Source organism: Trachurus japonicus, chromosome 3, assembly GCF_045865225.1.
Source record: "Trachurus japonicus isolate A0001 chromosome 3, Traja_1.0".
Taxonomy (NCBI): Eukaryota; Metazoa; Chordata; class Actinopteri; order Carangiformes; family Carangidae; genus Trachurus; species Trachurus japonicus.
The window spans coordinates 15,737,083-15,763,003 of NC_140909.1; the positions used below are offsets into that span (position 1 = coordinate 15,737,083).

At 40.8% G+C, this 25,921-nt stretch overlaps 1 protein-coding gene across 1 annotated transcript in view; it reads right to left on the reverse strand.

The window, feature by feature from the left end:
• ush2a (Usher syndrome 2A (autosomal recessive, mild)) overlaps positions 1-25,921 on the reverse strand; it is a 184,947-nt gene that overhangs the window by 132,987 nt on the left and 26,039 nt on the right. Inside the window, exons 6-19 of the mRNA XM_085764102.1 lie at positions 24,741-24,876; positions 21,786-21,849; positions 20,912-21,013; positions 20,484-20,673; positions 19,137-19,354; positions 16,736-16,957; positions 15,286-15,379; positions 8,201-8,396; positions 7,866-7,996; positions 7,398-7,605; positions 3,957-4,240; positions 3,192-3,417; positions 2,820-2,957; positions 1,294-1,474 (exon numbers count right to left, since the gene is read on the reverse strand). Of these exons, the coding sequence (XP_085620228.1) occupies positions 1,294-1,474; positions 2,820-2,957; positions 3,192-3,417; positions 3,957-4,240; positions 7,398-7,605; positions 7,866-7,996; positions 8,201-8,396; positions 15,286-15,379; positions 16,736-16,957; positions 19,137-19,354; positions 20,484-20,673; positions 20,912-21,013; positions 21,786-21,849; positions 24,741-24,876 (2,390 nt within the window). The remainder of the gene's footprint in view (positions 1-1,293; positions 1,475-2,819; positions 2,958-3,191; positions 3,418-3,956; positions 4,241-7,397; positions 7,606-7,865; positions 7,997-8,200; positions 8,397-15,285; positions 15,380-16,735; positions 16,958-19,136; positions 19,355-20,483; positions 20,674-20,911; positions 21,014-21,785; positions 21,850-24,740; positions 24,877-25,921) is intronic.

The window sequence follows — 25,921 nt, forward strand, 5'->3', positions numbered from 1 at the left end:
AAAGCCACAGTCTCATAACGAGCCGCAAATTTGTCCTGTCAACTGGCGCTCCACCCCCCCCCCCCACACACACACACACACACACAACACAAACACACACTTAGAAATGCCATAGTGACTTGACCTTCACTCCGTTCCCAAGGAGAAAGAAAACACCAAAAATCACCCCCATTCTCCTTTTTCATCAGCCTCAAAGTACAGTACTGTATATGTTTGTGTGCGTGTGTGTGTGTGTGTGTGAGTGTGAGTGTGTGTGTGAGTGAGTGAGTGAGTGAGTGAGTGAGTGAGTGAGTGAGTGAGTGAGTGAGTGAGTGAGTGAGTGAGTGAGTGAGTGAGTGAGTGAGTGAGTGAGTGAGTAAACATTTGAGATATCGCAGGCTAATGATCATATCACACACAGTATCTAACAAGTATTTAACAGTGACCTGCAGTAACGTGTTTGCAAATGTATATAAAACTGGAATATGATATCATATCATGTTATAAATATGTAAATTATTTTCAGAGATGTAAATGACCCCAAAGCACACAATATTAATGAAGATTTTAGAGTACTAGAGTAATACGTAATAAAGTTAAGTGTCAGTGAATGTGTGTCTCAGAATTAAGTTCCTAAATTCCTTAGGAAAAATGTGTAGGATGTATTTGCATGTTTGTATGTGCAAAGCTGCACTGTTACAAAAAAAGTCTGGTTTATTTACGTATGTAAAAATGTCCTTTTAACCCTTTCTCATGTATTATTCTGCTCTTTTCCTCACAGCTCTGCCCTTCCTTAACATCTTTATAGAGTAGTTTTTAATCACTCTGTTGCTTTTCATCGTACCATCGCTCTCTAGGACGAGGAGATCTCAGCCACAGCCGGATCTCTCTCTCTCTCACTCACACATTCACTACACCACTAGCCAAACAGTTTGTGGACCATCTATCTGGTATGACGTCCTGTTGAGAGGAACGTATGTGTGTGTGTGCATACCAGCATTGCACAGGGTGTAATGTGTAGTAACATTTGTGTATGTGTGTGTTTTAAGTTGCTTGTGTGTGTCTGTCATATGTGAGATAGCCTGCAGGTAGAGACATGAGTGGTAAAGGTCAAAGCAGCTCTTAACTCATGTAAGTCATATGTCTGGCCACCTATCTGTGAACTGTCTTTACAGAGACTGCACCTGCAGGTTTGTGCGCTGCATGTGTGAGCGTGTGTGTGCGTATATGTTTTCGTAAAAGTGTTGAAATTAATGGATATTTACAGGATGTAGAATCCACAGATGTGGTCTTCATGACCTGAGGTAACCATACCTGCCCAGGCCAGGGTTGAATCCAAAGAACGTCTCACGACACTGGTCACAGCGCCGCCCTCCCACTGATGGATGGGCACACACACACTGTCCGGTCTGGCTCTCACAACCACGCTGCGATGCTCCCATGGGATGGCAGTCACACTCCACACACACTCTCTGATCTGAAGAGAGGTAGAAGCCTGGACAGACACAAACATAAAATAAAGCCAAATCTGAAATGCATCTGATTGCCTGTGAGTCACAGGTGTATTATTCTCAGTTTCACCCCTCTCTGCCTCTTTCTTTTACTTCCTTCACCTTTATTTCCTGCAGATGGTTTGCAAAAGTCTCAAATTAAAGTCACAAACTTAATATTAATGATTCATAGTGTTTTCTGCACAACAATTATGTATTTAAAATAAACCATGTGCCATGTAGTGAGCTGAAAGAACTCCATTTGAATTATAAAAACTATGAAGAAGCCGTCATACATACTGCTGCCTAATTTGAATAGTGTAATTTTTCACAGTTTACATGGAGTGATAGTGTTGTGTATAAAATACCTTTAAATACTGATTGAGAGACTGACTTTGGACACAGCCTGCATTGTTTCCTTGCTGTCCTAATAAGCATTATGGGGTGTTGTTTGCAATTTATTTGTAATAAAATTTAGCACAAAGCCAATAAGTGTGGCTGAGGTTACATTAAGCAATCTGGCTTCTAAAGTATAAATCAATTTGGTTTATTATCCTCAAAGCCTGGTAGCTAATAAACAAATTACATATTTTATTTAGCCACTTCAGCAAGGAACTCACATTGACAAAAACCTGCAACTGGGGAAATTAAGGTGGACAATTTGTAGGAACTGAGCATTGCTGTGTAATAGTAAAAAAAAAACCTAAACTAAATCAGACAGAAAATTTGCCACTGTATCAGCTTTACCTTATTCTGTGAATATTTGTCGGATAATATCTTATGATCATGTGTCCTCTGTTCCACTTTATAACATTCTGCCATCAACGCAACTATTGACAACTTGTGTTACAGTAAACCTGACAATGCTGTTGGTCCTTCTCCATAACTGCAACAACACAACATCTGTTACCTCTTGTCCGATAAGACAAAGCAGACACACACAACCAAACACACTCTGACTAATTCACGAGCTAATGCACACACACATGCAAAAAAATGAGATGAGTGAAAAAAAGCAATCTTCTAATCTCCTCCCTATTGCACTGTTGTTGAGAGTTGGCACAGCAGGACAATCACTGAGTGCAGATCTGGCAGAGAACACATGCCAAAACACACACGTTATATTTTTTTGGACACTTTTAAGCCTTTACTTGATTGACAGGGAATGTAGGGACAGGGAGCAGATGCAATGGCATACAGCAGACACTCTGGGGATTCACCGCTCAGGACATTCGCATCCACAGAGTATGCACCCAAAAATTAGGTCAACATCAGGACATTAACCCTGTCACCTAATTTATTTATACCTTTTTTTGTTAGTAGCATCTCTATCCATCCGTGCACACTCACCTGTACGGCAGCTACTGCAGTCCTGTCCATAGCGAGTAGGGACACAGACACATTGCCCTGTGGTGCTGTCACAGATGGTCCCTGCCACTGTTCCTCTGGGGTCACAGATACATGGTACACAGCCCTGGGACAACCACCCTGACCAAAAAAAAACAAAAAAACAGCATCAGACACCAGAATATACTTAGAATATATATTTCCTCATGTAGCAAACAAAACAACATAACTTGCATAAAGCTCTCAAATCATATGGTATAGTATGATATTTGTTAATGCTTAAGAGAGCAATAAGATTTGTTTTAAAGTTGCACTCAGCAAAAGGAGTGTAACTAATGTCAGATGTAACTCTGATCACTCGCAGTGTCCTCTTACCCTCCAAGTCTGAACTCCTGTTGTAGAAGTTGTGGGCACAGTTGGTGCACTGCGTTCCCTCCACCCCTTCTCGGCATGGACATTGTCCGGTGTGCATATCGCATGTACGTCCTGGCACGGTGCCACTGATGTCACATGCACACGGCAGACAGCCCAGGGAGTTTCGATGCTCCAGGGTGTGGTAACCATGATGACAAGAGTCACAGCGGCGGCCTTTCACGTATTTCTATGAAATAAATGATGTTGAGATGTGAAAAAAAAGGGGGGGAGGTATAATAAACAAAAGATGGCAGGGTGAGAAGATGAAGAATGGATAAACAATGTATTGCTGCCATGCTAAAATTAACTCCAGCTGTCCAAGTGAACTGAAGTCACTACCATCACACTAGTTTGACAAAAAATGTGTGAACTGTGGTTTTAACTCAATGATGAAGTCTGCTTTGTCCTGTCATGACCTGACTAAGCCATATCCAGTAAAAAAAAAAAGAAAAGCTCTCTGCCCCTCATTACCTCTGCCTGCTGCATCTTTTTTCTGTTATCTTTTCACAAAACCAGAACCAAACTCCTTAACTAACCCACCTTGACCAGTGATATACTATATTCATTGGTAAATAGTCTCAGGTGCCTTTGCCATGTAGTAAAGAGAGGTGAACTTTATTTTATTCAGCTGGGATTGGCTCCAGCCCCCTTACAACCCTGCATGGATTAGCTGTATAGGTGATGGGACGGTGGATGTTTTGGGGTGTCATGTATTTGTTAACTTGCCTTACACACACACTGTCCTGTGTGAGGATCACAGTCTGTCCCAGGTACCGTCCCCTCATATGAGCAGTTGCATGGAGCACAAGATCCCTCCAGTCTCAAGCCATACGAACCACTGGCGCATGAGTCGCAGCGCTGTCCCCCCACCCCGGGCTTACACTCACACTGCCCCCCCTCAGGCTCGCAGAACTGGCTGAGGGAGCCCATGGGGTCACAGTCACATGGGACACAGCCATCTGGGTGGGACAGGTTCCAATATCCAAACTCACAGCGGTCACAAGAAAGACCTGGGAGGAGAGCGAGGAAAAGAGAATTTACCGAAATGTTGAGAGGGCAGAGTGTGGCCACCTGAGAGAAACAGAATAAAGGAGAGGGAGAAAAAAGCAAATTGATGCTTGCTTGTTCACCAACAAGCGTTTAGCCTCTCTCTGTTTTGAGGCGTGTGTGCGTGTGTGTGTGTGTGTGTGTGTGTGTGTGTGAGCGAGTGTGAGAGGAATGGCGGGTGAGTGTATAAAACTGCCATCATTAGGGCCGGGGCCCTCTACATATGATGGATCACTTACCTAAGGCCAAACACTTAATTTCACTGAGCGAGAAAATAAATAAATTAAGTAGCTACAAGAAAAGAATGGAGGGAAAGAAAAGGAGGAGATGGAGGGATGGAAAGATGGATAGAGAAACATAAAAATAATGGTAAATTACCAGGTGGTGTAAAAACAAGAAAAATATTAATTCTACCCACAAAGCTCGGTTTTAAAGACTGACTTTTATTTCTGTTTGTTGTTGTCAAATTATTCATTGTTAACAGGTTTCACACAATTTGTCCATTAAAGCACACGGAATTTCTGAAATGAAACAATGTCACAAATTAATCATGAACATTTAAGATACATAAATTAAGTATTAAGTACTTTTATGTGAACAATAGGCATGTGAAATTAAGCAACAATGAACATTTTCAGTTATTTAAGCAACTTCAATTCATTAATTCATTTATGCATCTATTTATTTTATTACTTGAATTTGAGTCTGTCAGCTCAGTGCTTTATTCTGATATTGGCAAATGATTAATTTAGTCATTTTAGTTCTGTTTATAATTGGTGGACTGTAACAAACACCAACTCCATACTGTAGGAGGTTTTACGGCTGCTGCAGCAGTGCTTGGCTACATGGCTAGTTAAACTATGATATGCAGTGTGTGCGAGCAGGACTTATTTGAATATGCCATACGTATTCCATGACAGGCAATCTGTCCCTAAATGGATGCCTGGGGGCAACGCAGTCACCACAGCCGTTTATGAGCGAACGAGTGTTCATATGTGTGTGGGTATGAATGTGTGCGCGCACATACATCAATGAGAGCATAAGTGTACGTCTGTGTTAGTGCACATGAACATGTGTGTGCATGTCTGCGTGAGTGTGTGTCCTGCTCTGTCTAGCAGACACTTGGCATTTCCCCTGGTCTGTCCACTTTAATGATTTTATAGATATGAATGTATTTCTCTCCATAGATCATATTTCATAATAGCAGTGAGGATATTTCTGTGTGTGTCGAAGTGTGTGTGTGTGTGTGTGCGTATGTTAATGTAAGTGTGTGTGTGTGTGTGTGTGTGTGTGTGTGTGTGTGAGACAGAGAGAGACAGAGAGAGAGAGAGAGAGAGAGAGAGAGAGAGAGAGAGAGAGAGAGAGAGAGAACATTTGAGTTAATTGGTGGTAAATATGCATGCTGACACATTGATGCCTACAACCCTAACAATGCCATGGCATACTTGACAACTGTACTTTTCCCAATAAACTTATAAAAAATTATATTAAAAGTTTTTGTATTTTTTATTGAAGTTTGCAAATCCTATTGGTATAGCTCATCTTGTCAAACAAATGTGTTAATAGTGACAAAAGAGATTAATGGAGAAAAAAGGAAAAGAAGACAATAAAAAGAAAAGTGAGAGCATTAGATAATATAATGTGTTGGAAGATATCAGATCAGTACAGGAAGAAAGTAATGTTGGGGAGCGCACTTGTGCGTGCCTGCGTGCGTGTATTTTCGGGACATGGCCCAGCCCTTTTATCAGTAGCCAGCTGGTTAACAGGCTCATGCATCACCATTTCAAACACTATTATGTACACACTGCACTCTGGCACCTTGTTATGAGTGTACATGTGTGTCTGCATGTGTGTATCTGTGTCTCTGTGCACACATTTCAATTCCGTCCCTCTGAAGCGTGCCTGCCATTGCTCTACTCAAAGTATCAGCTCGGCAGTAATAAATTGCCATAATCAAATCTAATTTCTGAAAAATACCTGTGGGAGCAACCAAACAAACAGGGACCGAAAAAAAAAAACGAAAGTGGGTCTTGTAAGAAGGAGTGTGAAAAATACAAGGGGCTGCAGCAGTTTGTTTTAATCAACTTGGCATTGAATTAGAGAATTAAATACCAGCTTAGTCCTTGATGGCAAGTATGCGCACACATGCACGCACACACACACACACACACACACACACACACACACACACATACACATCCATGTACAGCAAACAGCAAACACTCTTACACTCAATGTAAGAGGAAACTCCTACATTCAATACATTCAGAGACAAACGTGCATAAACACATGGACACATTTTAGACATTCTTCCTTATGCATACACATTAACATAAACAGACACTCTGACACACATTTACAAGTTCACATACACATGCCTGCGCTCACACGCACAACCGTGGGCCCTTGATAGCAAGGCTTAGCAATAACCATGATGCGTTGAGTTGAGGAGCGTTGGCCGGTTTTGCATTTCATACGAGCCTGCTCTTCAAAGACACACAGGGGAGAGAGTGAAACCATTTATCACAAAGAGAAGCACAACGGCTGGAAGCACCGCCAGCAGAAAAGCCTGTTTATTTTGGCTGGCAAAACACTTTGGGATACGTGTTTATGCCTGTGTGTATACCCGCGCCTGTTTTGGTGTGCATCGAGTATATCCACTTTTGCTTGTGTGTGCACACCATGAGCAGCTGAGCCTATGTATTAATTAAGACACCATTAATGGAAAGTTATCATAGTACTTTGGGACACTGTGTAAGAGAAACTATTTTAGGGACCAGACATTTTGTTGAGGTGTGCTGCTGTGGTAAAATACCAAGGTCTGAAGAGATTGCTGATATTACCTTTAAATTACTTTTATCTTCCCTTATCTTAATTGAACCCTCACCCACAATGAGATCGCCTGGCTAGAATGGGTGAGATCTAGGGGGCAAGAGGCAGCACTGTCAATCATATGACTCCTCCAACACACATCACCTGTCTCTAAGAAGTGCAGTGCAAACCACTACACTACTGGCAAGTGGCAACCCACCATCAAATACATCATCAAGACGAAACATAAAAATATTTCAGGTGTAAAAACCTGTAGTTTTCTCCAATGGGCGCTCGCAATCTGTTTACCTGTAACATGGAGTTTACACTGGCACTGTCCCGTGTCCTTGTTGCAGCCGGGAATCTCTGCTGTTGACATGCTGATGATGCCAATATCACTGCAGTTACAGGGGACGCAGCCACTTGGATTGGAGGCTTTAAGACCGTACCAACCAGGCAAGCAGTCTGCACAGCGACGGCCTGTTGCTGCAACCTTACACTGACACTGACCTCCAACCTGTGGGGAAGAAAGGCAGAAGGAGAGAGGGAGGTGTGGGGAGGTGAGAAAAAAAAGGTGGGTTAAAAAAAAAGAGGGCAGTAGGGAAGATAGAAGAAACTGAATCTACCTGGTGAGGTGAGTATGATTTATTAGTTTTCAAATTGGTGTTAACCCTAAATACCCACTGTTCTTTCAACTGAATTAATTTTTTATTCAACAAATTCAGAGTTACAAGGGATTAAGCTTTAATGAAAAATGTGCTTTTGTGTGTTGTGTACCTGGGCACACTCCACGCTGCCGTCGACTGTCCCAGCAGTATGACAGTTACACGGCCGACACACATCAACTGAAGTGGGATCAGATTCCTGAAGCCTGAAAAATCCACTTACACACAGCTCACAGTTCTTACCTGGCAGTGAGAGACATAAACAGGATGAGACGGAGAGAATGAAACGACAAGTGAAAGGACAGAAAAAGGAAACAGATGAAAAACACATCTTGATGTTCAAAAGTCAATGTTTTAACCTTATTTGTCTTTATTTGAATTTCTAATTGCAGACTTTGTAGTAAAAATGTGAGAGGATTACAGTCACAACTGTAAACGACACCATACCAGTGGTGTTGTGCATGCACTTGTCACAGACGCCTCCTCCCCCTCGATAGTGCTCATCTGGTCGGTCATCAGCTTGGACATCATAATGACAGGAGAGGGCGTGGCCGTGACAGTGACAAGGCCGGCAGTTCATAGGCTGGAGCTGGTCACCTGACCTGAATGGCTTGTCATTGTAGAGGGGCGCACAGCGCTGACACTGTGAAAGACAGTTACATTCAGACATTTATTTATTTTTTATGTATACTGTACTGTACTGTTTGGATATACTTTTAATTCAGAGAGAATTTAACCCATTTCCTCAGCAGCTTGAATATCGTTTAATACTTTAGCATTTAGTTACTGTAACCTCGCAGCCAGGGAGGTTCAGACAATATTCAAATGCACTTTGCCAACTGTGAGAATACAACATACATTCAAATGAATTACATACTTTGTGGTAAAAACAAAAAAAACATCCCCTGACAAGAGATCACGAACAAATAAAACCATTTGAATTTAGCAATTGCATTAAAAAAATGTCATTAATTGTAATGTACTGAAAATAACTGTGCACATGTGTGTATAGAAAAATGGTCCCATGGCAAGTGAAATACTTGCTTTTACAGAACAAAGACTGACACAGACACAATGAGAAACAGAAACAGAATGAGAGAGGAGGGGAAACATAAAGAAAGAGAAATCAGTGGCCCATGTAAATCTAAATCTAAAGAGAGAGAAGAATAATACACATAACTGAATAGAAAACACAGAGGCATTCTGTACTATATAATAAGAGTGAGTACGTTTACACACACACACACGCACACACACACACAGCATAGGGAAATCAGACTGCTAATGAGGAGTGACTTGCAACAGCCAGAGCTCTCACACAGGCCCACTTTCATGTCAAAATAAACATACCAAGGTGTGTGTAGTGGGGGAGAGGGGGGAAAAGTGATATAAAAAATGCATTTTTCTGTAGCAGAGAGCAGCAGAGGAGAGAACCAGCAAGTACAAGCCCTTTGATTTTGTTCAGCAGTCAGTACAAATTATGGTGGACAAGGGGGGCATCAAATGGCGGGATTAAAAATGTATTAAAAAACACAGGAGTTCCTCCCATGTGTGACACATGCAGACCTGCACTGGGCCTATTATGTATGACACACAGAGGAGGGGGGGAGGCTGGGGGAAGGGAAGGAAGGGGGGAGAGCGTAGATGGAAATGGGGGAAGAGGCTCCAATTTGTATACGAGAGAAAAGGGAGTGGAGGTCGGGAAAAATGCAGGAAACTGATGTGAACAGAAATGAGAGAAAAAAAAATGCCTTTGTGTTTTAAAGTTTCAAACAAGAAGGACACAAAGAGAAGAGACGGATGGAGAAAACAATCCACAAGTGTGTGAGCTAGATGCAGGGCAGAAAAAGAAGAAGACAAAGAGGGGGCGAGGACAATAAAATCAATGTTAGTATGTGAGGAAGACAAAAGGCCCCAAGTGTAGCTACAGAATGACACGAGGCCCAGGACGAGACTCACATGCACACACAACCAACCATACATACAATGTAAAAGTTTGCTGTTACTGTAGATGTGCACATTGGAGTTATGTTATATTCAGAGTTTCTTTGAGGACTAACAAATGTTTAAAAATGTATTAGTTGCTATTTCAACTACTTGTTTGCCTGAAATACTAGAAAAACACTAGTGGGTATTTCTTAAGGAGATGTCCAAAATCTAAAGATACACAACTAGAGCCAATTCAGGGGAGAAAAGCAGCCCTTTTCACAATTTGTGAAGCTGAAGAATTTTAAATGAAAATATTATCAGTTATGATCATGATTTAATGATTCACTGATTAACAAAATACTTGTAAATTTTTTTGTTGACTTCAATTCCTAAGTGTATGTATTTGAACTATTTTCCCATGTAAAATGTTTCTAATTTTTGTGTTTGTAGGTCACAATCTTCTTATATCATGACTCTGTTTTGTTGACAAGGTGGTCAAGCGTGATTAAATTAACAAGGGAAATACTGAAAACGAGGATGCAGTGGACTGTCTGCTCATTTGCAAAGATTTAAGATTAAGAGAAATATGCTTCCTCGCCACTGAATGAACAAGATCTAAAGGGTGTGTGTGTGTTTGTGTGAGTGCGTGTGCGTGTGCGTGTGCGTGTGTGAGTGAACAGAGTCCAGAGCGCTGTTCCCTGTTGGGTGATTATTAACAGGATCTAACGAAGCAGCATGAGATTCTCTAGAGACATGATATACACACATGCACCAACACATGAGGAAAAAAAAGGCCGGCAGAGCCCAACACATACACACACAAACACACACAAACCCACATACAGACACAGAGGAGAGTGTGTCTCGGGACATGTAATTTCACAGGAGAGCTGGGCTGTTTGCATGTTTCTGTTTGTTCTGTGTGTCTGCCTGCTCCTCTGTCTGTCATGCTGCTTGGCCTGCAGTCTATCTGTTGTATCCATATGTACAGTAACTTCCTGTCTCTCTCTGTTTCTACATGCTTCTTCTCCCCTCCTGCCCTGTCTTTCTGTTTGCCTACCTGACTATCTGCCGCTTTGTGCCCGAAAATGTTTCACTTATCAAAAAGGTACTTTTCTTCCTGCAACAGAAAGGCCTCACTACATCTCACCCCTCGTCTCATCTGCTGGGGATGAGTTGGAAAGTGAGATGTAGCGAGTTCTCCTCTCCCATATCTTTCTTTTCATTCCTCTTTCGTCTCCTCTACCTCTGTGTCTCCTCCATCTTCCCACCCTTCCTTCTTCTTCCATCTCCCCTCCTTCTCAAAAACAAATCACTCCCTACATCTCTCCTGGTTTCCCACCTCTCCCCTTCCTCACTTGGTTCCCCCTGTCTCTACCATCCCCCAACTGCTTGTTCTCATAGCCACGTTGCGTATGTGAGCAGGAAATATTACCATACCAAATGAAAGAGAGGGAATTTTTTCTTTCTTCTCCTTTCTTTTCATTCAACACTGCGTTACCTTCCCTCTCTCCCAGCCTGCTAATTAGTCGAGGGACTAGTGTTTGGGAGTTAAAAGAAAAGTGCACACGTTCATTCTCTTCTTCATACAAAAGGTTTTGATGGCACTCCATCATCTGCACACAGGACCAGCAGGAAAAAAGGACTGAAGACTTAGTTGACATGGTTTTAATTTCATTGCTTTTATCTTTCTGCACATGGTCAGTCCGCTGTTATGTTATCCCTCAAAAGAACACTGGAAAAGTTTGTTCGGCTGAAGCTGAGGCACTTCTGACAGGACGTTACTGACAGCCTCACGCTTAATTCAACATTTTGCTTTTGTTTCTAACAGCTGTTATTGTTAGGAATGTAGTTACTTGTTTGTACTATTTTCAAGTCTGGCGTAATGCAGAAAAAAAGGTGTGTGTGTGTGTGTGCGTGCGTGTGTGTGTGTGCGTGCATGCTTGTGTGTGGTGTGTATTGTAAACTGCAACCCAGAGGAAAGGATAACATTTTATTTTCACTCTGAATGTTTCGACAAAATCTGCTGAGTGAGGCGACTACTCTAATGGATATGTGGACATTCAGATGGCATGTCACAAGCATCTGTGTGCGTGTACATGTGTGTATGTGTGTGTTTATGAGTGTTTCCAATGTGTTAATCTGCTAGGGCAACTCATCTTATCCTAAATGCCATGACCAATTTCACGCTCTCCCTGGAAAGGTCGTGCCACTGGTGTGTGCGCTGGTGAGCATGTTTGTGTGTACACGCTCGTGTTGTGTGTATCTGAAGTTAACCCGGTTAACCCCAGCCTAGGTGAAAATCTGCTGCTGAAGCAGACTTTGGCAACAGAGACCCTGGCCAACGCTACTTAACGTCACTCGCCATCAATATCTATCACACACACACACAGATGGAAACAGAGACTCACACACAGTGGACATCTGAGATCCGATAAACAACATAGCACCAAAACAACCTACTGTATATAAATATACAAAAATACCTTTACATAATCCTAATCTTCACTTAATTCTAGATCTAAATTTAAGGTCCAAAACCTCCCATCTGCTTAAACTCTTGTGATGACTCACATAACGTGTACATCGACAGAAACACACAATAAAATTAACACTCTCACAATTCATTCACACAGATTTGCAGTCCACACTTCAATCAGCCTAAAGCTGCAAGCAGCCTGATGTAACTCTCTCTCATGTCTTACAATGGAGACTGAGACACACACAAGTCTGCGTGAAAGAAAGGTAGCATGGAGTGTTTTTGCATCTTACAGAGATGACATATTTTCACTCCTCTAACACTAATATTGGACAACATTAAATCCCTCCCCCTAAAATGCTATTTTGAACCATCAAATGACAAAGACATTGTACAACATAAAATAGAGTGTTCGATGTGATGTACAATACAATGTATGATATAGCTTTCAGACATGACTGAATCCATCAGCTGTGGAGAGAGGTACAGAGACGGAGTGACAGAATGAGAGATCAAGTCTGACACAGAGTGCACATAAGAAAGAATCAAAAGGCAGAGTGAGAAAGTGGGCAAGAGTGTACGCTTTTGTGCGCATGTGTGTGTGTGAGAGTTTAAGTGTGTGTCTTCCAAGGCCCCCGTTGATCATCTTGACACATGTCTGAGCATTTCTGTCACTTTAATGTCACTGTGGAAATTCTGCAGATTAGTACAACATCCGTCATGGTGCTAGGCCGATCCAAGTCAACAGAACGCATGCAATATTAAAGGCTAATATTCCCCACAGCCTTTTATGCTCCAATATTATGGAGACAGAAGAAAGGTTTTTTACTCAGAGTGATGACATGGACAGGTCTGGGAGAAGAGTGCACACAGGCACACACGCACACATACGCTGACACACACACACAAGGATGATCACACACTGGAGGATTCTGTATAGACACATCCTGCACACACTCCTTTACACACTGATTTCTTTCACAGAAGCAAAGATGCTGTAGAGAGTCATTAACATAAGCATACACAAATACACACAAATATATCTATATTGCTTATTTCCATGGCATCCCTCTGAAACAAAAGAATTACTGCATGTAGAAGTGAAAATGAAAGACAGAGCACGAGCATGGAAAGACCTGAGACCATCAGAAAAAAATGGAGGAAATACGGGAAGGCAAAGTGAAGAACAGAATCAAACAGGAATGAATGAAATACTTAGAGAGCGAGCCAATAAAGAGTGAGGGGGAGTAGAGAAAACGGCTGAGTGAAATGAAGCGAAAGACAAACAGAGAGAGAAAGAGAGCTGATTAGAGATGCATGCTGAGGGAATGTCATTGTTCTAGTCGATTTGAGACATTATTTAAACTGAGACCCAGGAGAGACAGGAGGAGTATGAGAGAGAGGAGAGAGCAACAGATCGACAAAGGGAAGAGGATGGAGGTAGGACAGGGACCGAGAGAGAGAAGAGAATAGTGGTGTGTAAATAGAAAAATACAAGTGTTCGTGTGTGTATGGTGGTTGCATAAGTCTGGATGATGGCATCTACCTGACAATCCTCAATGTGCAATTAATTTGTGTAAATAGCAGATGTTTTTTGTTCACTGCAATTATTGGGAGGACCTGCTAAAATATTCAAGATTCGATAAGGCTGTGATGGTTTTAGGTTTCTCTGGTTAGAATACGGTCTAGAGTCGTTGTAATGGTTAAGGTTTGGGGTGTAGGAAAAAACATTATGTCAATGAGTAGGGGGTGCAATGATGAAACTGAGACTGAAACCACAAACGCACTGCAGGTGCAGAATGTTGAGTTCTCATTACATTATTAATGTAACAAAGGTAATTTTTCAGTCACAATTAACAAATACAGAGCACCCTGTATAATTTCTATAGATTACACTTGTTCCATTGTTCTCTGACTGTGTGTCACATGCCATAGCTGAAGATGGATTATAACTATTATATACCCACCAAGTACTTTCAAGTCAGCACTGTGGGAAGATTTTGTGTGTGTTAGTGTTTACATGCTTTTATTTTAATATGCTCAGGTAAACCAAAAAATCTGTTAAATTCAAGTGTGTGTAGGAGGCTCTTATTTGAGTTTGAGATTAAGTACACGATGTATTTTGAAAGCTGTTGGTTGACAGCTGAACTTCTCCACAGAGGTCCACCGTTACCTCTGTTTTACACACCACACACTAATGCATGCACATGCATGTATGAATGATACATAAGTTGTGAATAATGCAGGCCATCCTGCGCTACTGTGAGGTGGAGCAGTCATACTGAACTTTTCACTCCTGACCTACCAGCTGCTTTTTTGAGATGATGCAGACAGTTACCTGGCAAGTTGTATTAGCTTTGTTACAAGCCAAGCGCTGCTCCTGGATGTTGCTTTAGATCAATCTAGTGTGAAATCCAATTGTAGCCAAACATTCTGCCTAATACCTGTGTATGAATAGTTGCTATAATATTATTGTTAACTAACCACAAACAGTCAATGTTTTTGACTTATAAGTAATTTTAGCCCAACAGTGACAATAAGCCATCACACACTAAGAGCTTGCTCATGGAGGATTCATAAGGACTGAAAACTGTTTTTTCTCTCCAGACACATGTTATTGGAAAGCTTTTTTTTTTTAAATTAGGCAATGTAAAATCAAGTGAAGTCTATTAGACTTATTAGAATTTACCTACAGTATATCTAACTGAAAAGGTCCAAAGCAGAAACTCGTTGCTTGGCTGCACTGACAGCTGTGCATTAACCCAAATGTTATGTCCAAGGCAGAACCTGGCATCCAAAAGCATGGTAGTTACCTCCATCTTTATACTAGACAAAAAGAAGGAGCAATATATTTGAAGGAAGGGTTTTGATAAATGTGTTTGCATGTTTATGTGTGCAATTTATTAGAGAAGTACCCTCTATGTCGTTACAGAGGAAAGTGCTTAATTAAGACCATGAGGAGATTTTCCCCAGGGGAATTCCTCTGTGCTCAGTGTGTGGGTGTGTGAGAGAGAGATTATATGCTTGAACATAATATAAGCCATCTGATTCTGAATATCTGGGTCTTACATTGATTATTGGGAATAGAAAATTGTTTTTGTTTTTGTGATCACACATTACTCACATTGCTTCCCTCTGTGTGGCTCTCAGGCAGGCACAGACAGCGGTAAGGTGTAACACTTGTATCACAGTAGTCTGCATGGCCGTGACACTCACATCTGGCCAGATGACAGAGAAAGGGAGAAGAGAGAAGAAGGAGAGAAGGCCGAACACATCAGAAAGACCTCAAAACTATGTTGTACATCTTTGATCCTCAAAACATGACACTGTATTACACAAACACAGCAACAAAGGGGAATGAAAAGAACATGACAAAAGCCCTCCCCCCTTCAAAGTGTGGTGTGGTGCTCCCACCCACTTGTCCGTTGTCCACAGAGCAGCAGTAGTGCCATTAGGAAGTTCCCATTCAACATTTATAAATGCCATCCTGAGAATTATCAGAGCAACATAACAGGTAGCAGACAGCCCTGTCTCTCTTTTTCTCTCTCTCTCTCACACAGACTGTGCGACAGTCATTTAATAATTCATTCAAATATTCAGTTGCATTCTTCTCTCTGTGTAAAATGACTAGATTAATCAAATCTGAACCATATAAACACTGAAGATTTCTCACCAAATAAAAGTCTTTTTGCAGTATTACTGTTTTGTGGCAGTCTACAAGTCTTTGCCTCATCTTATTTGCCATGTAACAATGATGAAACTGAAAGACGACACAGAAACTGAGAAAATAGAGCTTATAATACTCATACAAACAATGCAGTAGATTATCAGGCAACTTGACAAAGAAGTAATTTGATTTCATATAATTACAGTACATACATGTAACAGGGCACAATGTACAAAAAGGTCTTAGGAAAAATGTACTTGGGGAAAAAAGTTGTGTATTTGAGATTTAAATAAACAAACAGCAACAGAAGAATAACTTTGTTGTGACACATAGGACAAACATAAGTCCATGGGTATACAAAGACACACATACTCAACTTTGGTGCCCACGTGCTTATTTATATGCTTTATAAAGAATAGAGAGGCAGAGAAATAGATGGATGTATAATGAAAGAAGGGGAGACGAGGACGGATGAAGAATGCACAGATGAGATTTCAACAGCTCTCAATCTCTGTTTCTCCTACTTCACTGTAACAAGCTACTAATTAAAACAGCTTAGAGGGAGGGGGAGGGAGAGACAGAGTTAGAGATGATTGCCTCCTGCATAATCCTATAATTACCACAGTCATAAAAAAAACAGTCCCTCTGTCAGTCTAATGAAGAGATGTGTTCACAATTACTCTCCTAAAACCTCTGCTCAAACTCAACAGTCTGTGTCAAAATATTTTTCTCCATGTTGAAATGTGATCATACATTTAGAACAAATCAACACTGAAGAGACACTGTTTTTTGTCAGTTACTCAACTTGAATAAAATTTTGCAAGTGCCAGGAGTGATCTTCTGCTTGTATAATTTAAGCGTTTTAAGAGACAGACACTCGGACAAATTGATAATTTTAACTCCTCACCTGCCACTGATGGTGATTTCATTGATAGCATAGTATCTGTGCCGCTGGTTCACTCCAGCTACTTTGGTGTGGTATTGTCCACTCAGATGTATCCTGACCTGAGTGGCATGTACCATCTTCTGCAGGTCAGGGGTGTTGTAGAAGTCGTTATATCCTGGCCTCAGGATTGGCTGTGGGGTCAGTAGGCTGAACGTGATGTTACCTCCTGAGAAGGGCACATTGCTGGACAACATGGAAAATAAACACAACACACACAAATCTAAGTTGAAGAAATGCTGGAAAAAATAGGATTTTTATTTCAACAAAATGTTTGTTTGTTGGAAAGTACTTACTTCTTTGAGGACATACTACATATATGTCAGGTTAGCAAAAATGCCAACATCTGCAGATGTAGTAAATTGTGTACAACTGAGTTAGACCAATAAATCAGCAAGGCAGATATATAGATCTAACAGAAGGTAGATCTACTGTATAGCTACTGTACGAACTGACTTTTACACTGTTCTGCTTAGTACACATCTTGGTCAAAGTTCTTTAAAGTTCTTCAGTTCTTTAGTTTAGGAATACAAAGCTGCAAAGGGCTGCAATTTATATTTATGTAAATTACTATGAGGCAATATACAGTTAAAGTGTTTTCTCCTACTCCTGACCTCAAAGGTCCATCACTGGTCAGGCTTTAATGTACATTACAACCAAATACACAGGTACCACAGAGAAGACCAAAGTACCGTGACTGTTGTCACCTCTATAGGTTTCTTCTTCACTTTATCTCCTTTCGCTGCCATGCAACCTCCTCATCTTTGTCCTCAAGTAATTCTGAAAGACTTATTCAGGCCACTTCTCTTGTACATGTATGTCTGTGTGGGTTTATATAGTCTGGCTTCATCCAGTGTGCGCAGTGTCACACACACACATTGTTGCAAAAAGTACTAACAGTTAGAGGAAGTGTCCACAAGAATCTGTTTTGGCCATGCTTTCATAATGTAACATAACGTATATACGTAGCTGGTATGCATTTCTGCTTAAGTTGGTGGTGTTCACATATCGATAGATAAGATGAGGAAAATCTCTTTGCAATACATCTGATAGCAACTGTGTGTCTGTTTGTTTTTTCAATTAAAATGTGATATTTTAAAAACGATACAGTTTCTATTTTCTCCTAAAATTACCTGTTCATATGTACATGTAAAAAACAATGCAACGTTTTAAATTCATCCCGCCAGACACAGTCATGATGTCGGAGGAAGAGAGGTCTGGTGCAGGATCAAATGCCTTTTACAAGATAGAAAACATGAATCTTAATCTAGATTTAGGACATTGCTCTTTTTGATATAATTATGAACCATTAATGTCACAGAGTGTGTTTTTATCTTGCCAATGTGAGGTTCAATTGCTCCCATGCCAATTTAACTAATACGTATAACTGTGCCAGGAAAGGTTGTATGTGATATCATTTGTCAGTCAAGTGAAAAATAAGCAGTGACTAAATAATCTGTGATCTATTCATACCTGTTCCATCTAGTGCCAACAAAGGCCTTGATACAAGCAGCTATGCCAAGATTTAGTGTGTGAGATTGTGTGTGTATGTTAGACCACATTCCAAATCCATCCTCTATTTGGTGCCAATCGCCTGTTACCAGTCATGTGCCAAGGCCAACGCTGTAGGTGGTTAGCGTTATAAATCTAGTCACTGTGAGAGTGCCAGTGTGTGTGCCTGTGTTTACTGTGTGTGCAGTGAGTATATGTTTGATTTCCTTTGATTTCTTAAGACTTATGTTTTGCGTATGTTAGCACATGCACACTACACACACAAATGTGTACGTATAAATATGTTTGTGTTCATATACTTCTTTATGTAGTCTTGCCAGTGAACTTTCTGTGTAATCTCCTATGCATTAAAGAGGCCGTGACCACCAAATAGCAGTGACAACGGCACAATACCGTGACAAGAAACAGAAAAAGACTGATTGATGAGATTATTTTCATCTTTTCGAGATGAGGCCATTTTCAAATGGGATGATCAATCTATCGGCCAGAGACATCTTCATCTTTATCTGACAAAAACCTATTCAACACATATTTCATATTTCAATATGTATTTTAGAAATAAGGCTTTCAGGGGGTTTTATGAATGGCTGAGGAAGGTGAAAAATTTCAAATTACAAAAGATCAAAACGTGTGGGAAAAAAATACTTTGAGTTATAGTTTTTGTATTTTTGTTTGTTTGTTTTTGGATTGCAGCTGTATATATTTTTTAAACAGAACAGACTGTTAAGTCATCATTGTATTTGGGCATAGGCATCAGAACACGGTAAGTATGTATCTATCTGTATGTACTTAATATTAATATATTCAATGACTGACTATTTGTCACACCCACACATCCACATATCACACCTACCTGGGCAGCTGCAGACAGTTGACGGAGTCTGGTCTCAGTAAAGGCCCATTGTTCTGCATTTCAAACACACTGCAGTTTCTAGCCATGTACTGCCAGTCCAACCAGGGCCGTTCTGAGGTGGTTCCACTCCACTCTCGTTCTGTGAGGTTAAGCGTCCGTCTCTGGATCAGAACTGATTCAGGCAAGAGGCCGGTAAACTGAATGATAACGTAGAACACCTGGGGAGGGGAGGGGTACAGACTGAATCCATGAACGGAAGAGTGGCAGAGCTAAAACAGTAACTGTGTGGTGACGGGTCCTGTGCTGCCTTTGTCTTGGTCGCAAGGTAAAATTGGTATTAAATCATCAGCTGTCTTTCTGCATAGACAGAGATTTTGTTCAAAACAAAGAGCCCTCACACAACATATAGACACATATTTACACAAACATACACACAGGTTGTTCCCTACTAAATCACGTGCCTGCCTGTGTGTAGGTGTGTGTGTGTGTTAAGTGTTATCTGCCCCTCTACAGTGTGGGCTTGGACAGTGGGTTACACAGCAGGGAGCGCATTAAGCCAGCACCACTGCGCAAACCCACACACACACAGACACACACACAAACACACATCCCCGAACTTCAGAAAGTGTCTTTTATCTGGGGACTTGAGTTGAGCGACCACATCAGGACAGCTCCCAAAATCCTGCTCACACTCACATACACACTTCAGAGAGAAGAGGGATGAGTCTTTTGACAACCCAGTGTCGACAACGCCCAAATCCAGCAATCTCTCCCTCTCCCTCCCTCTTTCTCTCGCTCTCTCTCCCTCTTTCACTCTCTTTTTGCCCCCATCTGTCTCTAACTGCAGCCCTCAGAAAAAGGATGAAACTACTGTCCACAGCACACAGGTGCAAGCAGACAGATATTGTACAGTGTTTGTATTATACAATTTCAAATGCACACACCATAATGATGGAATTTAGTTCACTGTCCAAACCGAAGTGGTGAACAAATGAGTCGCTGAGGATGCGACTACACAATGACCTAGGATGACTCACATTTGACTGGGTCAATCTATTATCTGACAATTTTGGTTAATTTCATTTTGCTAATTTAATGAAGTACCCTCTTGAGAATTAAACGTTAAACGTAATAAACAATAAACCTGTGAAGTACAAGTCAAAGCTTGTGCTTGCTGCACTGATTTCTGTCTTTCATGAAACAAGGCAGTGACTAAGATGTTGCTATTTGATTGACTGGTGCCGAAAAGCAACGTCAATTCAAATTTTGCAAAACAGACCCGAAAAGCAACGTCAATTCAAATATTGCAAAACAGACCAAATGCTCTTTAGTTATTTATTCTGTTACCTGGTATTGTCCATTAGTCAAATCCACTGTAATCGTGACTCCTTCCTCCAATTCCTGTGTCGTCATGATCTTTGAAAGCCATGAGGTTCCCATGTCCTGATCATTGACATAACTGAGTGGGTGGGCGTTAAGGTTCAGTCTCAAGACTCTGTCATTGGTGATGTCCTCCACAGCATTGGGAATGCAATATCTGTAGACAGTGACAGTTTTTTAAGTAATCAACAGCACAAGTTATGTTAAATTAAATGCATGATGAAAATGGTTTTCAACAAAGGGACTCATATTTACACTTACAATTAAGACTCTCCCAATCACTGCATTGGGTAAAGCTAAAGGGACGACTATTAAGCTATGGGGATGTGGATAAAGCTTACTTTGACTTAAAATAGCCACGAAGTCACAAGATATTAGAAGTTGTTATACTGTACCTCTCAACTAAAGGATGCACTCTGGGGTGACTGGGAGGACAGCGACACTCTGACTGGGTGTGGAGCTCAGGCAGGACTCCTGAGTACAACTCCACTATTTCTCTGTTAAAACACAATACAGTAGAGTATATCTGACTTTAATACAGCAGTTGAACAAAACACAATATGCAATGGGATGAGGAAAGGACCAGTGTACTATCATATAAAGTATTATACTATGATCTAAAGTTAAATGCCACTTAATAAGTTGGCTTTAATGAAAATGTATTTGGCTAAAACTACATGGTTGTAATTTATATTAAACATGGGGACTGTTAATATAATGTAATATGTGAAGTGACAGTCACGCTGTCAGAAACCGCAAACCATTGTAACAACTTGAAAGACGAGATAAAATCTTAAAGCACCTGTTGACGGGCCGATTAACTGAACATTTAGTGCGAAGTGAAAAATCAAAGGCATAATTTGAAAACTCAAATCCCTCATTTTGTCTCACCCCAATCTTGATGAGACAAACTTGTAAGTCCTTACTGTGTGCACATCACCGGTGAGCAAAACACTAATTGCCTTGTATTGAATTCTCAGGAAAATCCTCTGGAAGTAGTATGGATCTTAAGATGCAATGATTAGCCTTCCTCTTTCTAACTATCTCTCCTTTTATCGCACTTGTACAGTATCTCTGTCGATTTTTCTTCATTTTATCTCTTTTCCTCTTTAATCAATCTATCTAGAACTATGATGATTTGCCAGATTTCTTCTGTTTAACCTCTTCTTTTACAACTCTTATTTCCTTTGGTTCTTTTGTGATTTTTCCCTGCTTCTCTGCAAATAGCTGCTCATTACCTGTCTCTCTACCTCGCTTTATCCCACTCACCTGTTGGTCAGAGTGGCTGGATAAAATCTAAAGTCCTGCATCCACCCATGGAACTGATTAGACCCTGGGGAGATGAAAAGAGAGGAGGAAAGAACATCAAGAAGGTGTTAATGGGTTTGTACTGAAGGAAGTGAGTGAGAGGATTTCACAGTATTTAGTAGATTATCTTATCAGTTTCTTGATACCGGCTAAGTGAGACTGCCCACAGCTGCTTATAATGGCCAAGTTCACGAAAGAAAGCCGAACAGGATCTGCCACAGCCTACATTTGCTTTCACTTGAGAGCAACGAGACTTATAAGGGCAAAATCATTAGCTTGGTTTGAGGCCAGGACCAAAACAGGCCTGTCTAAGGATAACAGGTATTACCCACTGGCTTCACCCATTTCCTCTACTGAAGAAAATCGTGTTTTAGAGGATTTACTGTTTATAACTAATCTTATTCCTTACCGTGGAAAGCTGCCTACACCACTGTCTTTTCGGGGCCTAATTCAAGTCATTTTTAAACTGTGGCAAACAGATTACTGAGCATTCAGTAGTTACAAATGGGATTATTTCCATCATTAATTAAACTGCAAAATACTTTAAATTGATGAAAAAAGGTTTTAACCTGAGAACTCAGGCAGGTAAATGAAAATATTTTGAACAAGAGATGCTAAATAAGAATATATAAAAATCAAATATGCCAAGATGCCAAAATCTGTTCATCAAGCAGACATACGCTAGAATATTTTAAACATATGAGCTCCATGTCCAGACACATGTGGGTTCTCGACTGCAGACAAGAAACACCATCAAACACAGGCAAACCTCCAACACATCTCGATGGACGACCATACAGTACATACATGACAATGTTGGATAGGAACCCACGTAAGGAACCCACACAGACAATGACACTGGTCCAAAGAGAGCCAGAGTCTTTATCTGTCCAACAAACTTCTGTGTAGTTTGACAGCAACTCTTAGAAAACGGATAACGTCTCTAAGCATCGACAGAACCCATGCCATGTCTAGCTTTGTCTGCGGAAGTGCGTGCATGTGTGTTTGAGGCTTTCCTGTGTGTACTCCAAAAAACATTCTCACTTTAGAGAAAGGGAGTGTGTGCATCTATGTGTGTATTTGCATTTGAGAGAGGCTTTGCCATCTTTGAGCCAACTATAGTGTGTGTGTGTTGGGGGTTTCCGCGTGTGTGTAAAACAGAGCTTGAGCGAGACAGTGTTATGGGATGTAAGTGTGTTAGAACAGTGTGTGGTTGTGCAGCCTTAGGCTTTGGCTCAGGATTTCTTTAGCGTGTGGAAATGGGATTATGCCTTCCTCTGAAAAGCATTCTCTCTATTGTTACTGGGATGATGCAAGGTATAAGCCTTAATTCTCTCTTCTCTCTGTAGGTCTCTGTCTTTTCTCTCTGTGTTTCGCATTCTGTCATCCATCTCTCTCAGCCTCCTCTTCTTTGTTTTTTTATGTTTTTAGAACTGATGACAGCTAATACAGGCAACTAGGGGTTATGCATGATTTTTGTCTCTTTTTTTCCATCTCAATCTTTTTCTGGCCCTGTCACAACTCTCAATATTAAAGATGAATTCATGAGAACAATCCTTAAGCAGGTAGCTTTGTCAGAAATGGTAATTAGGTAATAGGCTGCATTCGGGTGCTTTTTATCCAAAATGCTATACACTGAAAATACCTAACCAAAAAATGAATGAATAAATGAACCAGTCAGTTGTCAGAACCAGTTTCTATCAAGCCATGAGCAAATAATTTAATCTAATTTTTCCTTTCCACATAACAGCAGTACAGTGAGAGGAGATTGCAGATCTGTTTTAATGATTGCTTACAGTACTTCAATCTTATAAAAATATATATACAGTATGTTTTTCTTTAAAAACACTTCATGTTTTGCCAATTGAATGCTTTTGAGGAGCCTTAATGCATTAGTACAACTTAATCCAGCTGAAGAGTGATCAGTGAGGCCGAATACAGACAGAAATAGCGTCGTTTCCTCTGAATCACCAATGTATGTAAAGGGAATTTGAACCTTGAGTAGGTTTCCCTGACCGTGCTTTTCCAAATATTTTATTGTACTGCGTTTGTTCTCTTAAAAAGTAACTATTGATCTGTTATTAGAAACTGATTCAGGACAGTTCTATCTTTTGATAAAACTGCTGTCCTTATCAATCACTTTACAATATGGCTGGCACAAGTTTTTCTCTCGTCAGCTTCTCATTGTATTTATTTATCATACACACAGTTTTTAGTTAGCAGGACCCCCTCCAAAAACACACATTGTTGTTAATCAATACATCTGATCAGCATTCGCATAATCAGTCCACTGATCAGAATTCCAAACACAACCAAAGGTTCAACAACTACACACACCTACACAGACCCACCCACCTGCCAACCCACACACACACACACACTGTCTCTCCCTCTCCCCCGAGCCAATCGCTTGTATTGATCACCCCCTCTGATGTGATCTTCAGCTGATCAGATGCTACCTGCAGTGAACTAAGGATCAATGCCTGATAAACGAGAAGAAAAACACTCGTTTATCACCCTGGAGATGAACGGATATCATTTTTCTCTCAATTTCTCTCCTATTGACTCTAAGACGGCTCCCAGGCACCACCAATCAATCACAGATGTGTAGTTGAAGGGGGATAAAGGCTGGGAGAAAAATAATGGTGGAGTAGTCATTGACACCATATTAAGATATACAGACATGATAAACTAAGAGGTAATTTTTCTCCACTTGGAGGAAAAAAAACAGATGGTGGTCCCTGCTGAGGAGACTACAGGTGCTTTGCTATTCAAGGTTTCTGCTGTAGTTTAAAAAAATAATAATATCACTGAATAGATAAATAAATAACTAAATACAGTGTACAGTAGTAATCGGAAGAATCTCAAATTCATATAGTACTAATTTCACTTACAAAAAACAATATTAATTTTTACCGTTCGAGCTGAGTCCAACCCACATGGCACCATCTTCGCTGATATCGGAGAGTCTCGCGGTCAGAGGTCGTGTGTCAAATGGTGTCCCATCCTCCTCAAGTCCATCCAGGAACAGACTCACACGTCTGTTGTGGACCTGGAAATAAATCAGCGTCAGATGAAAGTCAGTGCACTTGCTGGGTGTACAGTATTTCTATCTTTGTACAGTTTATATTTTTTTGTAGGAGCAAACCAGAACACACAATTGTTACACTATATCAACAAATCATCAGAGACAAAAGACTAAAACATTTGCATTTCATTATAATTACAATATAATAATAATTATAGCTCAAATTTATATAGTGCCTTTCAAAAAACCCAAGGTCATTTTACATTTTACAACAAACAAACAAAGGGGTGAAAAAAAAACAACTGGTTGAAAAAGGCCATGGTGAAAAGGTGGGTCTTGAGGGCTGATTAAAAAGTATCCAGAGTTGAGGCGTGAAAGATTTCAGAGATTTCAGGAGGGAGAGAGTTCCAGAGAGTGGGGGCCGCCACACTGGCACATCAGCAGATATCATTAACAATCCACAGTGCAACAGTGAAAACCTAAGTGCAAGTTATGGAGCGACCCGTGGGGCACATGCAGCAGTATGGGCCTAGTAGCCACTTACACTGTTGAGACACACAACATCTCAGAGAGAGAGAGAGAGAGAGAGAGAGTTGTTGCTGCTCTGAGTGTGAATATGCGCATCTTTTTTTACAAAACTATATGCACACACTATGCATGCATGTGTGTGTGTGTGTGTGTGTGTGTGTGTGTGTGACCGTGGCGTGTGTGAATTATACATACAGCTAATCTTCCAGCTCATTTCCCCAGTAGCAGAAAGAGCCTCAGGCTAAACTGCCTCAGCTGCAAATTAGCTTTCTGTTTGACCAATATCTCCTCTCCACTCCGCTCCTCTCTCCTTTCCCGATCTGCTGCATGAATATTAAAAACTGCACGGCAGACAACACCGTCAAAGCAGGAGCGGCTCCCTCTTACATCAAACCAAAAAACTTTAATGTGCCCTGTCCCACTCTCTCCCTTTACCCCATCTCCAAATCCTGCGCTTGGGAAACACACTGTGGGACTACTGATAAACGTGACTCTCCCTGTCTTACCAGAGTCCCCCCTCTCCTTCTTCATCTTTCTCGTC